The 14,965-nt window shown below is 38.5% G+C and overlaps 1 protein-coding gene across 1 annotated transcript; it reads right to left on the bottom strand.

The window, feature by feature from the left end:
- Positions 1–7,936: 7,936 nt before the first annotated feature.
- nrn1lb (neuritin 1-like b) lies at positions 7,937–11,685 on the bottom strand. The gene is made up of 3 exons (XM_075471201.1): positions 11,631–11,685; positions 9,440–9,587; positions 7,937–8,240 (listed from the first exon to the last, which is right to left on the bottom strand). The coding sequence occupies exons 1-3, from the start codon at positions 11,683–11,685 to the stop codon at positions 7,937–7,939; spliced, it is 507 nt and encodes a 168-aa protein (XP_075327316.1).
- Positions 11,686–14,965: the final 3,280 nt, after the last annotated feature.

Genomic DNA, 14,965 nt, shown 5'->3' with positions numbered 1-14,965 from the left:
GCCTTTGGGCGACAACTCCGTGTAAACGTGGTGAATGGAAAACCATGGAATATATAGACCTACACACCCACGCACATGGTCTTAATTTGACTATTAAGCATTTCACACAGCAGTGATAAGTTTGACACTGCAGTGTGTATGTTTGCCTGTGTGTGCTCTCACCCTGTCCCTTTATGTCTGTCATTAATGCCATGGGAGCCTCTTTACATTACATGAAAATATAACAAGATAAAGCAAAATACTTTTGTGGATGTTTAACTAGAGTGGATGCTCCCTGAAAAAGTAAAAACTCTAGAAGGACGGAAAATGGTTGGATTTACTACTATACTGAGAGACTCTAGGACAAAATATTTAGCTGGTCCCCTTTTTACGGCCCCAAGTTTGCTTAAGTTATTTAAACACATACTAATTTTGGAATACGTAACAATAAGTAGAACTAAACTAAATGTTGAACCCAGGATCTTTTGAGATTTTAGGGCCAGATTGCTTCCCAAAGGTAACTCTGTAAGGTAATCTGTGCCTTACCATGGAAGTCAAATGTTTTTGCACTCGTCCCAAGAAGCTACATTGTAAGATCACGTCCAATATGATTTTGTGTGCTTCAACAGGAAGACTGCTTTGGTTATTATTTGATGTATACTCTTGTCAACAGTGTTCATAAATCAGCACAGCTTTCGGACCTTGTCTGAACATTCCAATCGGGGCTCTTTCTAATTTGTGTCTACATGTCCATTTCTACAGATGTTTGATATAGATAGATATAAACTCCCAGCAAGTCTTCTCTCTTTCCCAAGGCCTCCTGTGGGGACATGTGGGAAGCATCCAGAACACATCTTTACCAGATGCCCAAAACACCTCAACGGGGTAATTTCAATGCGGAGGAACGGTGACTTTTCTCAGTGCCTTCCAGAAGACAAAGTTTCTTATCTCATCCCTCAAGGTGAGCCCAGATACCCTTTAGAGGAAGCTCATTTTGGCCTCTAGTATTTGCAATTTCATTCTTTCAATCACTACGCACAGCTTGCGACCGCTGATGAGAGTTGATTCATGGGTTGACTGGTACATCAAAAGTTTTCACCTTCCAGCTCATCTTTCCCTTACCACCACTTACCAGTAAAGTATCTGCCCCAGTTGGTCTGTCAGTCTCCCACTTCGTTACCCCCCACGTGTGGCCAAGAGTTTGTAACTCATTAATTTTCAGCCTGGAGGGGGCAATCCAATCCAATCTTTTCTAACAGAGTACCGTAGTTTCAGACTTTGAGGTGCTGTTTCTAATCCCACATTGATTCATTAATTTATTCATTTGTGAAAGAAAGCTAAAGAAAATACAAAACTTTTGACTTGTTGACAATTATGAAACTGTAAGAAACGCTCCTCCTTAGAGAACACCTCTCTTTTCCTTTTCACATTTCTTATTCTCTCCTGACAAACATGTCTGTGTTTCAGGATTTCACTGAGGTCATTGAATGTAGGTGCTGTGTTTCTGTCCTTTGAGTTTGGAGGCAATTTCAAGGTTGGCGCTGTTTCAAGTTTTCCACCTCAGCCTCTTTTCCCTGGAAATTAATTTTTATCATCATCCCACAGAGGTCGGCATTTCTCTGCTTTAATTTCTCAAAATCCATTAGATCCTCCTTACTCGTGCCTGCATATATGTGTCATTGCTCCCTATTCTGTTGGATGTTCTCATAGGGTTTTTTTGTTGGGCTTCCCCTATGCTAGGAGTCCCAGTTCATGGCCGAGGGGAGGCTTGCTAATCACTTCCTTTGCTATCACTAGCATTATAGAAAACATTAAGCCTCTCAGGGGGGATTCCCCAGAACATCAGTTTCAATCGCCACTATGTAGTCTCATAGAAGTTTTTTTTGTAAACTCAGTCAACTGGATGTGCCCTTGGTGTTCATTTGTCAACCTGGCTTGTTTCTCAGACAATGTCTGAAAATTTAGATGTTGTTTTTTGACAGAGTTGTGCCTCAGACAAAGTGTGAATGAATTGTGATTCTAAACTTGAAGGAGCTCTGATGTCATCTTGTTCTTTCATTTTATACTTTTTTTTGTGAATCAAAATTGGAAAAAGACCTGATATCAAATTATCAAACTTAAAGGTTTTTATTCCCCTTTGAAATATAGAGTTAACCTCTGAGTGGAAGTGACAAAAGATGGTGAGGCCCTGATTATACTATATTGACAATGCTCTTGACAAGAAACTTCAATAAGTGTGAGTAAAAGTGATCCAAAAGTGATTATGATACAGGACTTACTAAGACATTTTAAATTTTGACTGATTTTACAGCTGCAATCACTGGACTAGATCAAAAGATGTTGCTGTTTTTGATATTTTTATCGCTTTGCTTTAAAGTGATCCCGCACTTCAGAAAGCGATATTTGCAACATCTCTGTGGGCGAAGTTATTGTGAAACAAGGTAGGCATGACTCACATTGTCCTCCAATGAATTTGTACTATCTAATTTATCATATTATTATTTAATAAACAGAGCACAAGCCTTTATGATTTTTTTCAGATAACGAGAAATTTGCTCTTCTCCTGTTACAGTTCTGAGCATCTGTTGGCTTCGCCCCCATCCACCATTTTCTCTGCTGTTCCAAAATGAGAGTGCTCTGACTGCTGTCTACTTTGGATATCACACACACACACTACTCAGATGTATTTTTCATAACCCTGTTTAAAAAAGAATTAAAAGTCAGTTTCAGTTTTTGTTGCATTGCCGAAAATTCCCCAGCTTTTCTTGAAAGTGAGTTTGTACATTAATGTAACACGTAGTAAACAAATTTCAGTGTCATGAAGGCTTGAACTTAACTTGGATAAGGCAAAAGTTCCAGTAATATCACCTGTCTTTGGGAAGTAATCACTGGAGAGGTTGGACAAGACTATTGTTTTCTTTAGATTTTTCTATTGTTTTTCTTACTCCTTTATTATGTTATGTAAAGAAAGAAACATAAAGAGTTAGAGTACCATACAGCTTACAGGTTTATAGTATGTATGTTCTGATTCTATAAAATCCCACCATATGGACAGTACAATCTACTACTCTGGGAATTCATAATCTCCTCTATGTCTGATGCTACATACCATCTGCCATAGAACTGATAGCATCACACATAATCCGGTGTATTTTGCTCCACATCTCACTGACTTTAGAGGATATGACAAGACCTGTCACGTAAGAACAAATAAAAACCTGTGTGATGTATTTTAACATTAAAGAAAACAGCTTGACAAGTAAGGACCTTGGGGCTGAATAAAAGAGTGAAATACAGAGAGATTACACAGGGTGAGCACGTCAAGGTGACGTCAAGGTGACTAAGCAGCTGGTCCTTCAGACTAAATGTTTTCAGATGTATCTGTTTTATTAGATAAAGAAAATTGACTACTATCATTCTTAAAGCTGTTACAAATGACCAACTGGATGAAAATTTAAGATGGTGGTCATGACATTCTACCACGAAATGCAGTCAAAGAGGTAGATCATCAAATAGAGGATGTAACTGAAACACATATCAGGGAGAGGTCTTCATGAAATGTTCACAAACTGTCTGTGATCGCTTTGGCAAGGCAGCCGTATCATGGAGAAAGACAACAATCTTTGATTGTATTTTTTCTTAAGATTATTTTGCCCATAAATGTTGTTTATGGTATATTTAGCTTGTATTTGTCTGACTGCAGAGGTGACAAGTAACAAAGTATTTGTACTTCTTTAGCGGAGGACTGTACTTTTCAATATTAAATAATATTGGTCTTTTGTTATTAAGTGTAAACATCCAATTTGGCTTACTGGTCATAACTATTACTGATTACAGTATGGTTGTGCTGCAGTGGAAAAGGAAAACAACCTATCGTATTCAGAGTAACGAATCTGTTATCTAGATGCTCATGCAGTACCTCTGGTCAGTTCAATCTTGATTATTTTGTCTGAACTTTTTTCATTTAACAAAATTATCAAAGGATGTGTTTCATTAATGACACAAATTCATTTTTACTTTTACTTTGAAAGTACATTTCAGAGCCTTTACTTTCTTACTTTTACTTGAGTAAAGGAGTTGGATCAGTACTTCTACTTTTACCAGAGTTTTATTTTTCACATGTATCTGTACTTCTACTTTAGTACAGAATATGAGTACTTTTGCCACTTCTGTCTGACTGTCATGAAACTTGACATGAAACGTGTCGAACGGACAAAGAAAGAACCCTTCAAACTGAACAGCAGGTTCGGATCATTTCCTTCATATCAGGCGTAAGCTTTAGCGGAAGACAACTTTCTCTTAATGTACTCATTTTATGCTTCTGTTTGACTCAATGAACATTGTTCATAAGTTTTTAATTGGTTTACTTTTTTCATAGATAAATAAACATCCTCAGTTATCTTTGTACTCTCACACAACAATACAGTCTTATTGATCTATCACTAAAATTTTATCTATTAATTTGTGTCTGAAGACACGTTTCTCAGATCTTTGGTGAAAATGATTACGAACATAACTGCGCTACATGTAGTCTCATTGTGTTTAATGGGATTTCACAGAAGTGGTGCTCATCACATTTATTAACACAAAAACATTGGAAGGTCTGAGGGGTTTGATGGCTGAGCTGCACATATTTGTCAAAAATAAGTTTGAGTTCTGTCTAACCAAATGCTTTCAAAGTTTACAATCACGGGTAGACATTTCATTTCAGTGTTACGGGGCCTTTAAACAGAAAAATATGTGAAAAGCACATGCTGAGGGGGACACCATTAATGGGAATAGGGTTATCATCATGTCCTGCTCCTCTGTCCCCTGTGCTGTCATTTGAAGTCTCAGGTTTCTACCTGCTTTCCACCTCTCTCACCAAATCTGAAATATGTGTCTCTATAAAGCGGGTATTCCTCTCAATGTCACATATCACTATTCAGCACAATGCAACACTAGTCCTACAGTCCTTTTGTTTTTACAGATATGAAAGAGATTTGTATATTTAGAACTGTGATAAAAGCTTGAAGATAAAAGATATGTATACTTTGTGTTAGTTTATGTAGTTTTTTCAGTTAGAGAAGGGTTTAATGGTTCATAAGAGATTGGACAATTACCATACGGCTCTGATTTTTTTAATTTTGTTTGTTTATTTTTTTGTAAAAATGTTGTTTTGTGATATTTTTGGCCCATTTCTGTGTTTATAATGTGTTTACTGTGGAATCTATTGTTTTAACGAAGCAAAAACCCAGCTCAGACACACACACGCCAACACACAATATTACCAGCACAGACAGACGCATACAGATTTCTAACACATTGTGAGAATCTCATACTCTCATACAGTTCTTATTGTGGCTGACCACTCCAACACACACATACACACACGCATGCAAACAGATCTTTGTCATAATATTAGATCTACATTCTTACAGTATGAGCTCCATCACAGCACAGATGTCCATGTAGGCTACAAGTGTTAAAGTACCACCCATGTAAAAGCCTGGATTCAGTTTTTTTCAACAAAAACATTGCATTGTGACAAGATGAGCAGTGTTAGATGTTAGGTGTACCTGTATATATACGGACTCAATCAAATTTTGACATAAGAGTCTAAAACCATTAAATAGCAGCCTTGTGAGAGGCTTTGTAGTGGCCTTGATTTGTTATGGTCCCAAAACACTAACAAGGGATATCAGTGAGATCGAAGGTCATTCCTGTTTTATAAATCAAAAGTACCAAGTCCATTACAGGGAGTTTCTGGGATACCTACAATTGCTCTAGACTGTCCAAAGGATTTAGGGATATCCAGAAATGTTCATCTCTGGTTCTAGTTTTACTACTTTGCAATCATATGTTCACCTTCTTCAGCAAAGGGAGGAAATATCATTCAGCTTTTAGCATTCACATTGCATTTCATAGGCAATATCTTTCTAGTCAGGTTTAGCTTTCCCTTTTGCAAATATTTGTTTTACAATCTATGTTTTATGTGTTTTTCAGGCTCAATCTTTTTAACAGCCAGTTTTTAAAAAAAAAATGAATACCAGTAAACCCCACCCCTGACTTTTTATACTTTAAAGTCAGTCATCATGTCCAAACCAATATCATAACGTTGATTTTAAACATATATGGATAAGCTGTGACATTAATTCAATCAGAAAATTTGAATAAGATACAACACCCTTTGAATTTTAACCTTGTATTCTTAATTCTGTAAATCAGCTGTATTTGAATTAACCATTAAAGCAGCAAAACTATACATGACCTTACATTTAATCACATTAAATCAGTCTATAGTGGGGGAATACACTGCAGTGACCATTGTGATAACTTATTACATTCAGCATACTTCAACAATGATGTTTCAGCTCTGTTCCTCACCTGTCAAACATGATCACACGATCTTCCAGTCTCTGTTCTCCATCAGCTGTCTTTCACCTCCCACCTCCTGCTCACTGAGGGCACCAAGAGTGCTTCGAGGTGCAACCTGCTACACTGTAGATGAACGAAGACAGATGAGATTAATCTACTCATGATTCTGCTGTTATGAAACAGCTTAAGAGCATTAAGATCACACACAAAAAATAACCCTCTCTCCAACACGCACGGCACACCTAAACTCACAAAATCTGACACAAGGGATGGTTACAATTCCTCTCAAAATAACTCCATTTTATTTATTTCAAACCTTGAATTTAGCTGATTTGAGAATCAGCGTGAAGCAAACTGGCAGTCCATAATGCTGAGAAAACATTGGAACGGTGCTACATCTCAATATAAGTACAGTAATTACACTGGTAATGTAAACATCAGTGAACAAAATGCACTCTGTGTAAAAACAGACCTCTTTCAGTCCCATAGAGCAGCTGGATAACATTAATAAAACATCACTGTAACTGTTAATTAACAAATAAAGATCTTTTTCTCACCACGGACTTGGTGAGGCACTTGTTGTTCTTGATGTATATACACATTTAATTTCTTCATAATGTGTGATCAGTTATGTGGCAAACACAGAACAAACTTTATCGTAACTAGCAGATCAAATTTGAGGTTCTGAATGTAGTGAGTTGGCTACTTTTTACATAAATGATTGAACTTGGAAAAGCATATGTGCATGCATGGATCTGGCAAGTAACCAATGAAATAAGATGATTTATAAAATTCACTGTATAAAAACACAATATTGCGCTCAGACCCACCTGATTGGATCACAGGCACATCTGCACACATGGATTTACAACATCCCCTAGAATCTCATTTGCCCCAAAATCATGTAGTATTCCTGATTTATTGCGGTGGTAAAAAAAATTTTTTTTACATTTATTTGCCTTTGAGAGGGGGCTTTCTTGCAGCATTGTAACTTTCGTGGGAAGTTCATACATATACCTTACTTAAAGCCTTCATCCCTCAAGACAAAAACAATATGATCGCTAATACATAATGTGAATTTAATCGCAGTCCCTTAAACACGAGCAGTTGTTCACAATCCAATGTCTTTAAGCCACACAGCTGAATTGTTTCTGGTGTGGTTGTTTTAGATGTTCATTTTAGAATGCAAGCATCGTCCTTCAGAGAGCAAGATATACAGTAATCTGATCATAACTGAATATTTACTCAATGATTGAACCACTTTGACCATGTAAGATGCTCCGAAACAAGTGATCCATTCATATCAATCCTTACCTCAGGATCAATAAGTGATCATGACTTGTGGGTTTGGATTGTTAGGGGAGCAGCATTCAGATGGCCAGCTGTCAGCACTCAGACTAAAGATTGATTCCTCTAATTATTTAATCATAATATCCCATCTAAATAAAGATCTTATATGCAAGAGTACAAAAACATGAAACGGAGCTACATGTACATATTCAATGACACGTAGCATTTCTAGTTAAAACAGTTACAAGAGAGTAGAAGTTGTCAGAGTGTTAAAGTCTTTGAGCTGTATGAGTGTCTCTGTAGAGGTCCACTAACTCCTGAGGAGAATTAGCAGCATGTTGCACAAAGGGAATAACAGGGTGATGGGGGCAGGGACATGCTTGTGTGTCTGCGCTTTCAGTGTCTCCTGGTTCATCTGGTCAGAGGTAGGAGGGCTCTGGGGTACCGGCGAGGCGCTGGGGGGGAGGGTGGTGCGACTGGCACACATATCATAGAGGTTTCCAGAAAACTGCGCCTTCCTGGACTCTTGTCTCAAAGACTCCCAGACAGCTGCTGCCTCTCCAGGACAGCCGGCAAGAGCTGAGTTGGCACAAACATGGAATGCATTCCAGGACCTTCAAGGAACCAGGACAGGAGCAGATTTCAGTGCAGCAGTGCATCATCCCCACAATTATATGAGACTACATGTGATTTACTAACCCAACCTCATCATAAATGTTAAAAAATTATTGTTAGTATTACTACACTTTCCTCACTGAGATACAACTTAAGTTTAGATTCTTGAACATTATTTGGCCACGAACACTTATAAGGACGGGGTGGCAGAAGGTGCTAAGTCACAAACGTTTGTGCCAGAAGTCGCTACTTTGAAACTCTTCCAGCACAACTGTTTCCAACAGTTCTTTCCCTTTTCAGTTTCCCCTCCTACTTGCGATTCTTTATTTTTCTACTGCACTTTTCTACTGTGAACGGTTGGGTTGGACACTAAAAACACATCAGTTAACGCACATTGTTTAGGACACACATTTTACTATTAATGCTCCGCAGTTTTGCTCATGTCACTTTGAACGCTGCCTTAAAGAAAACATCAGCCTTGGGATACATTGTTATCTCACAAACTACAGCCGTGGGTTGTAAGTTTTGGACATTTTGGACATGTGAACCAACATACAAAAAACCCTCTAACATCTAACGTCTACATTGTCAAGGGTTACAACAAACATCCAGTCTTGAGCTTGTAAATACTAATTACACAAAAACTTTGTTCACTGACTGAAGAGAGGTTTGATGCTTATATTGCTTCAGTGGTGCAGGTATGTTCAGGCCCCAGTGACATCACTGATGGGTGTGGTTTGAGCTTTTTAACTGAAAACCTGCAGTATCTGTAAATTATCACCAAAACAATAAATCTGCAAGCCTCAAACCCGAAGGGTTTATAGACTGCAGCTAGTTTCTCTGTGTTTAGTATGCTTGGATTCTCTCATAAATGTCCTGCTAAGGCTGGTGGAAATGTGAACAGTCAGTAATTTCATTAGCTATAGTCATTAGACAAATTTTACCTGATAATGGAGTTACATGAAGACTGACAGCATTTTTCATTACAGTTCATTTCGAGAATAACTTGACAGGTGAAGTAAAGTTCATGTATCAAACTGCTTTCAAGACATTCCTTCGAAAGCCAAACATGTTCCACTCATGGTGCCACAAAGTAAAAAAGTGAAATGGTCACTAAAATCAGACGGATGATGGACAGTAAATCCACAATCAAGACAGACCTAGTCTGATTACATGGTTGCCATAGTGACACACAAACCTGCAGACTGAATCAATATCCTGTGTGTTTTGGTCTTTTTGTGTTTCCACCAAACTGTCCCCCAGTGTGAGCAAACACTGTGCAAAACTCTTGTAGATGGAATCACAGGCGACGGGGAGCGCAGCTCCAAAGCACAGAGGGACCAAACCTGAAGCATGCAAAAGATAAAAAGAGAATAGGAAAGCACGTGTTATCATAACCTTAAACCTCAAATCCATTAATCAAAATATCAGTAAATACATTTTTACAGCACAGAAAAATACAAAAAGTGAGGATATAGTTTTTTTAGAGTGAAATCCAGTGTTTATAGAGACGCCATCCATGTGGTGCTTAGATCAACAAATACCAAAAACGTTATATTCTGTTTATCTGGAGGGATTATCCACCCACAAAGCCAAATTCAGTGTCGTACTGTAAAATCATGCACAAGATGTCTGTATCAATTGATCAGCTCATCTATTTCACATCTCTCTCAGATTGGTTTGAGTTTGCACTTTAATTAGAATATTCAACAGAGGACTGTTGGTGAAAATGTGCACATGAACTCTCCTCCAGTTTGTTGTTGGCAGCAGCTTTCGTAGAATATTCAAGGGTCAGCAGTGCACTTCATAGCTTGGGATTGTTGAACACCTGACTTCCTGTCATTCTACAGCCAAAGCAGCCTTCCCTTTTCTAGTTAGGGTGTCCGTGATATTTTAAACTGGCCACAGACTTTCCTTCATCTGTTAATGAACTGAGGTAGTGAGGTGAGTTCGGTTTTGGTGTGAGCTTTTTCCCCTGAACATTGGATTGGGTTAAGCTAAGGGCTCCATATCGGCTTTCCCCACGCAAAACTAAGACACCTGTTTCTGTCTGCAGATATTGCATCACACTGGAACAGGAAAAGGTGATCCTAAAATGAATTTGATAAAGCGGGATTTGATCTAACAGAGAGACAGAGTGACCAATCAAAGCAAAAAATAAAAATTTAAAGCCAGCATTTGCAGCTGGAACGATTTCAGTTTGCACTGCCATTGAATTTACACCATTATATTAAAGAATAATCCATAATTTGGTCATTTGGTGACTGAGATGATGACCCAAGCATTGGCTCAAAATCTCCCACAGCTTTCCAGTCAAGCTGAGATCTGATTAGTGTGAAGGCCACCTAAGATTTGATAATATAATATTCTCACTAATCAAAGCAATCAGTAACACAGTGTTAAAGTCACTGTTATTGTGGAGGATACTACTTCCATCTGGACAGAAACTCAGGTGTAAGTGGGCAGTTTGGAGTTTTCCCCCCAAGAAAATAAGTTTTAGAGGACCTGATTATTTTAGACTACAGAGACAAAACCTAAAGCTGTCCAAATGCTTTTGGCCACAGAACACAAACCAGAGTTGAGGAAGCCTTTAACAACAGCAACTCCCAGACTTTGAAGCCACCTTCTTTAAAACCATCCCTAGATTTGCACACCTGATGTTAACGGATCCCAATCTTTGAGTTTTGGTCTCTACCAAAACACAAATTATTGCGTAAAATTTTTATTTTTTCAAATGTTCTCTACACATAAAATCTATAACTTTTGTTTTCAGATGTGATTTACTTCCTGTTGAATTTAGTAATCATATACAAATGCATCTTGTTCAGTACAATTGTTTTGTCCTACTTTGTGAATGTTGACTTTCCTGCACATCATTTTTCAATGCGTTTTAATTGTCTGCAAAACACTTCATAAATAACATCTCAACATTTCCACTATTGATGATCATTGTCTGTGCTACAGTCACAAACTGTGTGTTTTTAATTTTACAGTTTCCTCACCAGAAAGAAATCAAACAATAGATAACAGATCCAAACACCCACTGACATGCACTAATCTGCATGTGTAGACACACTGAAGCACGCACAGCAGAGAGAGAATCCACCCACGAGTGGACAATGAGACTTTCATTAAGGTAAGTGCATTCGTAAAATCTGTCTCTCCTCAATTTCAGATTGAAATAGACTTCATGAGCCCTCTTGCCTACTTAGGGCATTCTCAAAAAAAAACAACTGAATTTTCTCTGATCTAACAAAGTTTGAAAATCCATTGCTCTGCCAAAAAAGGGTGGAGGGAACACTTTCAAACTTCTACAAGAGGACAAAAGTGCACACACGAACATAAAAAAGCACTCATACAACAGCTGGAAAGTGCAGAAATGTTCTTACTCAGGCAAAGAGCGACGGTTAGCAGCACGGTCGCGGCGCATGGATGGGACTTCATTGTTCAGCTCAGCAGAGTCCCGTGGAGCTGAGTAGCACCTTTGAATGAGAGTGATGCTCTCACTGGCTGGAATTCTAAAGATGGAGAAGTTGCTGCTTTAAAATGTAATGTTTCCTGTCATCTGTTGGGAATTCGTCAGATTGCAAAAGTACAGCAATGCTCCGAGGCACAAACCCGCTGGATTAACAGTGAAAGGGACCAATGTATCACAGAGTAAAGAGGATGTTGTGGCAGTGTGTGTGTGTGTGTGTGTGTGTGTGTGTGTGTGTGTGTGCGCGCGCGCGCGCGCTCACCAGGGAGGCGAGTGGTGTAGAGAGCTTGGATGCAGCAGACCAATGACAGCATCCCAATGCAGTACAGTGGATTAGAGCATTCTCATTTCCGGTGCTCAGTATTTGGAACATTTATTTGAAACACAAATGAATTATGGATGGTATAATGGTTATTGTTCTCTCAGTACACATACCTTGTGACACAACAGCCTGCTGCTTTTACTTTCAAACAGAGAGTTTGTATCATGATAATGTAAAAAAAAAAAAAAAACTGAATCAGAAGTGTGAGGAGGATTTGTGTTTTTTCATTTCATTTGGACAGATGGACGATATACCAGTGAGAATAAGAGGATCCAGCTCACCTGGGAATCTGATGCAGAGCCAGAGCGGCCTCAGAGATTTGCTGCAGCCCATGGGAGAATTCATCTGCAGCTAAATGGGTCATGAAGGGTCCAGTGAAGAGCATTGTGATGTCGTAAACAGTCTTAATTAAGAGATTGGACAGTGACAGTTCACAAAAACAGTTTAAAGAGGGTTGATTGTGGATAATCCATTTTTTGACCCCATCTTAGCCACATGAGCATCTAACTTACATCCATTTCCACCTCCTTTCTGCCACCCCCAGATGGCTCATACTCTGTGCATTAGTATAAATCCTGGTTCACATCTGTATACTGATTCAAGAGGAACAGTGACTCATTGTTAATCTGCCGTTTAAAACAACCATTAACTACAGAATAATCTGCCTGTGTCTTAGGCCACTGTCACAAATCAACACAGGAGCTAATTTAACAGCAAAAACCATCTGTATTTGCTCTGTAAATGTGTTGTTTTTGTCATATGGTACAAGGGCTCTGAATTTGTGAATCTAAACATAAGACACTGGTTGAAAGAAAAAAAACTGCTTTTCTTCACAACATAATGTTGTTTTGTGCTTTTTTATTTTTGTCTCCATTGAAGAGAATTTGTTTTTGTCCAAACAGAAGAATCTAGAGGGTCCTGTAAATCCCTTGATGAAAATATAATGACGTGGGCTTTTCTTATTCTTTCACATTGAGGGGAACCATTGAAGATGCCCGAGGTACTTGTGTGACACCTCTGGTAGCACTATGCAGTTTATTTTTGCAGACTGTTCTTAGGCTGATTTACATTGTTTGGATCTTAAAGCTTATATACTGTCTAAAGGCACCTGAAGGATTGTTGTTTTGCCAGCAGGTGTTTGTGAAGGCAGATTTCGGTTGAATGTTCCCTTCAGAGACATCATCAGTACAAATTGTAAGCTTTATTTTAGGTCCTGTCACCTTCTTACTGGTTTTCATTGCAGAGAAACTACTCTGATCCATCTGCAGTAGTAGACATACTCAAATGTATTCACATACTGAACAGTGTTAGTGATACTTCCCACTATGTGAAAACAGAACAGAAACCTTTGGATTTGTTGGGATCAGGGGCAACAGTGGAGTGAAATTGTAAAAAGCTTTAAAAAACAAAAGGAGGTCAAAAAACATCTGTAGAGGCCTCTTGGAGCATAATCCACTCATCATGTTTTTACTAAAACAAATCAAATCTTGCATTTAATCATCCTAAAATGCATGTTGGTTTTCTTTCTCATGCTGTGAAATAATTGTTAGTTAATTATTCTTTTTTGGGGGGGCTTTTTATGCCTTTAATGATAGGACAGTTGGAGAGAGACAGAAATGCAAGTGGCAGAGAGTGGGGGGAGACATGCAGCAAAGGGCTGCTCGGTGCAGGACTCAAACCGGGGCCAGCTGCAGCGAGGATTGTAGCCTCTGTACATGGGGCGGCTGCTTAACCCACTACGCCACCGACCGCACCAGTTAATTATTCTTAAAGGAGAACTGCGGTATTTTCAACATTAAGCCTCTTTTCTGAGTCGTCTGCAATGTTTTAGAACCCCCCTCACCGCTTTTTTGATGTTTACTGCTGTCTCCGGTATTTGCCTAATTTTGATTCATCTCAACCTGCTTCAGAATGGAAAGTCATGTGCATGTCCAAAAAGGTCCGTAAAAGCACCATAAACGTCCGTTTTCAAAATCATCAACTCACAGGAGTGGTTACTGGTGTGCACTGGTAATCCATATCAAATTTCGTTGCGAAAAGTTGCTTTACATCATCATTTTTGATTAACATTATTCACCTATTAGATATTGACTTTAATTGGGAGTTACACCTGAACAAGAATTTTGTAATAGTCTATATTTAAAGAACTGTCAAAAGGTCTTTAATCTTTACTCTTCTCCTCGTTGGTTATTTCTTTGCTTTTGTAAGAAAGAAATAATTTTGATGAGACTGAATTTACTGTCGTGTCCTTTCTCATGTGCAGATTTAAAATATTTGGTGCTCTCCTATTTGCTCAGATTTCAAACACTGGATGTCAGAATCCCATGTTGCTTACATTGTTTTAATTCATTCACATTACATAAGAACTCTCAGAGGATAAAACAATCTGATATGAGAAGCTGTTGTTTAGTGTGAACATAAAGACGTCAGCACTGAATAGCAGGAGCCACAGAGAAGAAAGAGTTGTGTAAGTTTGACTGACAGCAGCGGATTAAGGAATTACACAACTGTGTTGGGAGTAAAAAAATAAATCCAGATGAGATTAGGGATCTGGATCCTTGTCCTTTCCAATGCGCTCTATCTATCCATTCAACATCTCTCCCTCTGCTTTTGTTTTATTTCATGTTGCACCTCATCACTTTTATTTTTTACGATCACCAACTGAAGTTTAGGTCAAGGAACTGCACTACTGTCCTGTATTTACATTAATACGCCGAACATTTCAGCGCTTTCCTATGAGAAACAATTAGCAAATGACCATTAAAGCTCCCAACAAACACAGTGAGACAGATCAAGTAAATTAGGCCATATAAACGGAAGCTAAACCTCGCCTGGCAGAGCGTTTATCCCGTCGCTAGAGGAAAAAATCATGCTGCACCAGGAGAGCCTTCACTCTGCCACTGACATTTCTACTGTTAAATCTAATA

This window comes from Odontesthes bonariensis, chromosome 1, assembly GCF_027942865.1.
Source record: "Odontesthes bonariensis isolate fOdoBon6 chromosome 1, fOdoBon6.hap1, whole genome shotgun sequence".
Classification (NCBI taxonomy): Eukaryota; Metazoa; Chordata; class Actinopteri; order Atheriniformes; family Atherinopsidae; genus Odontesthes; species Odontesthes bonariensis.
This window is presented reverse-complemented; position numbering and strand designations above follow the sequence as displayed.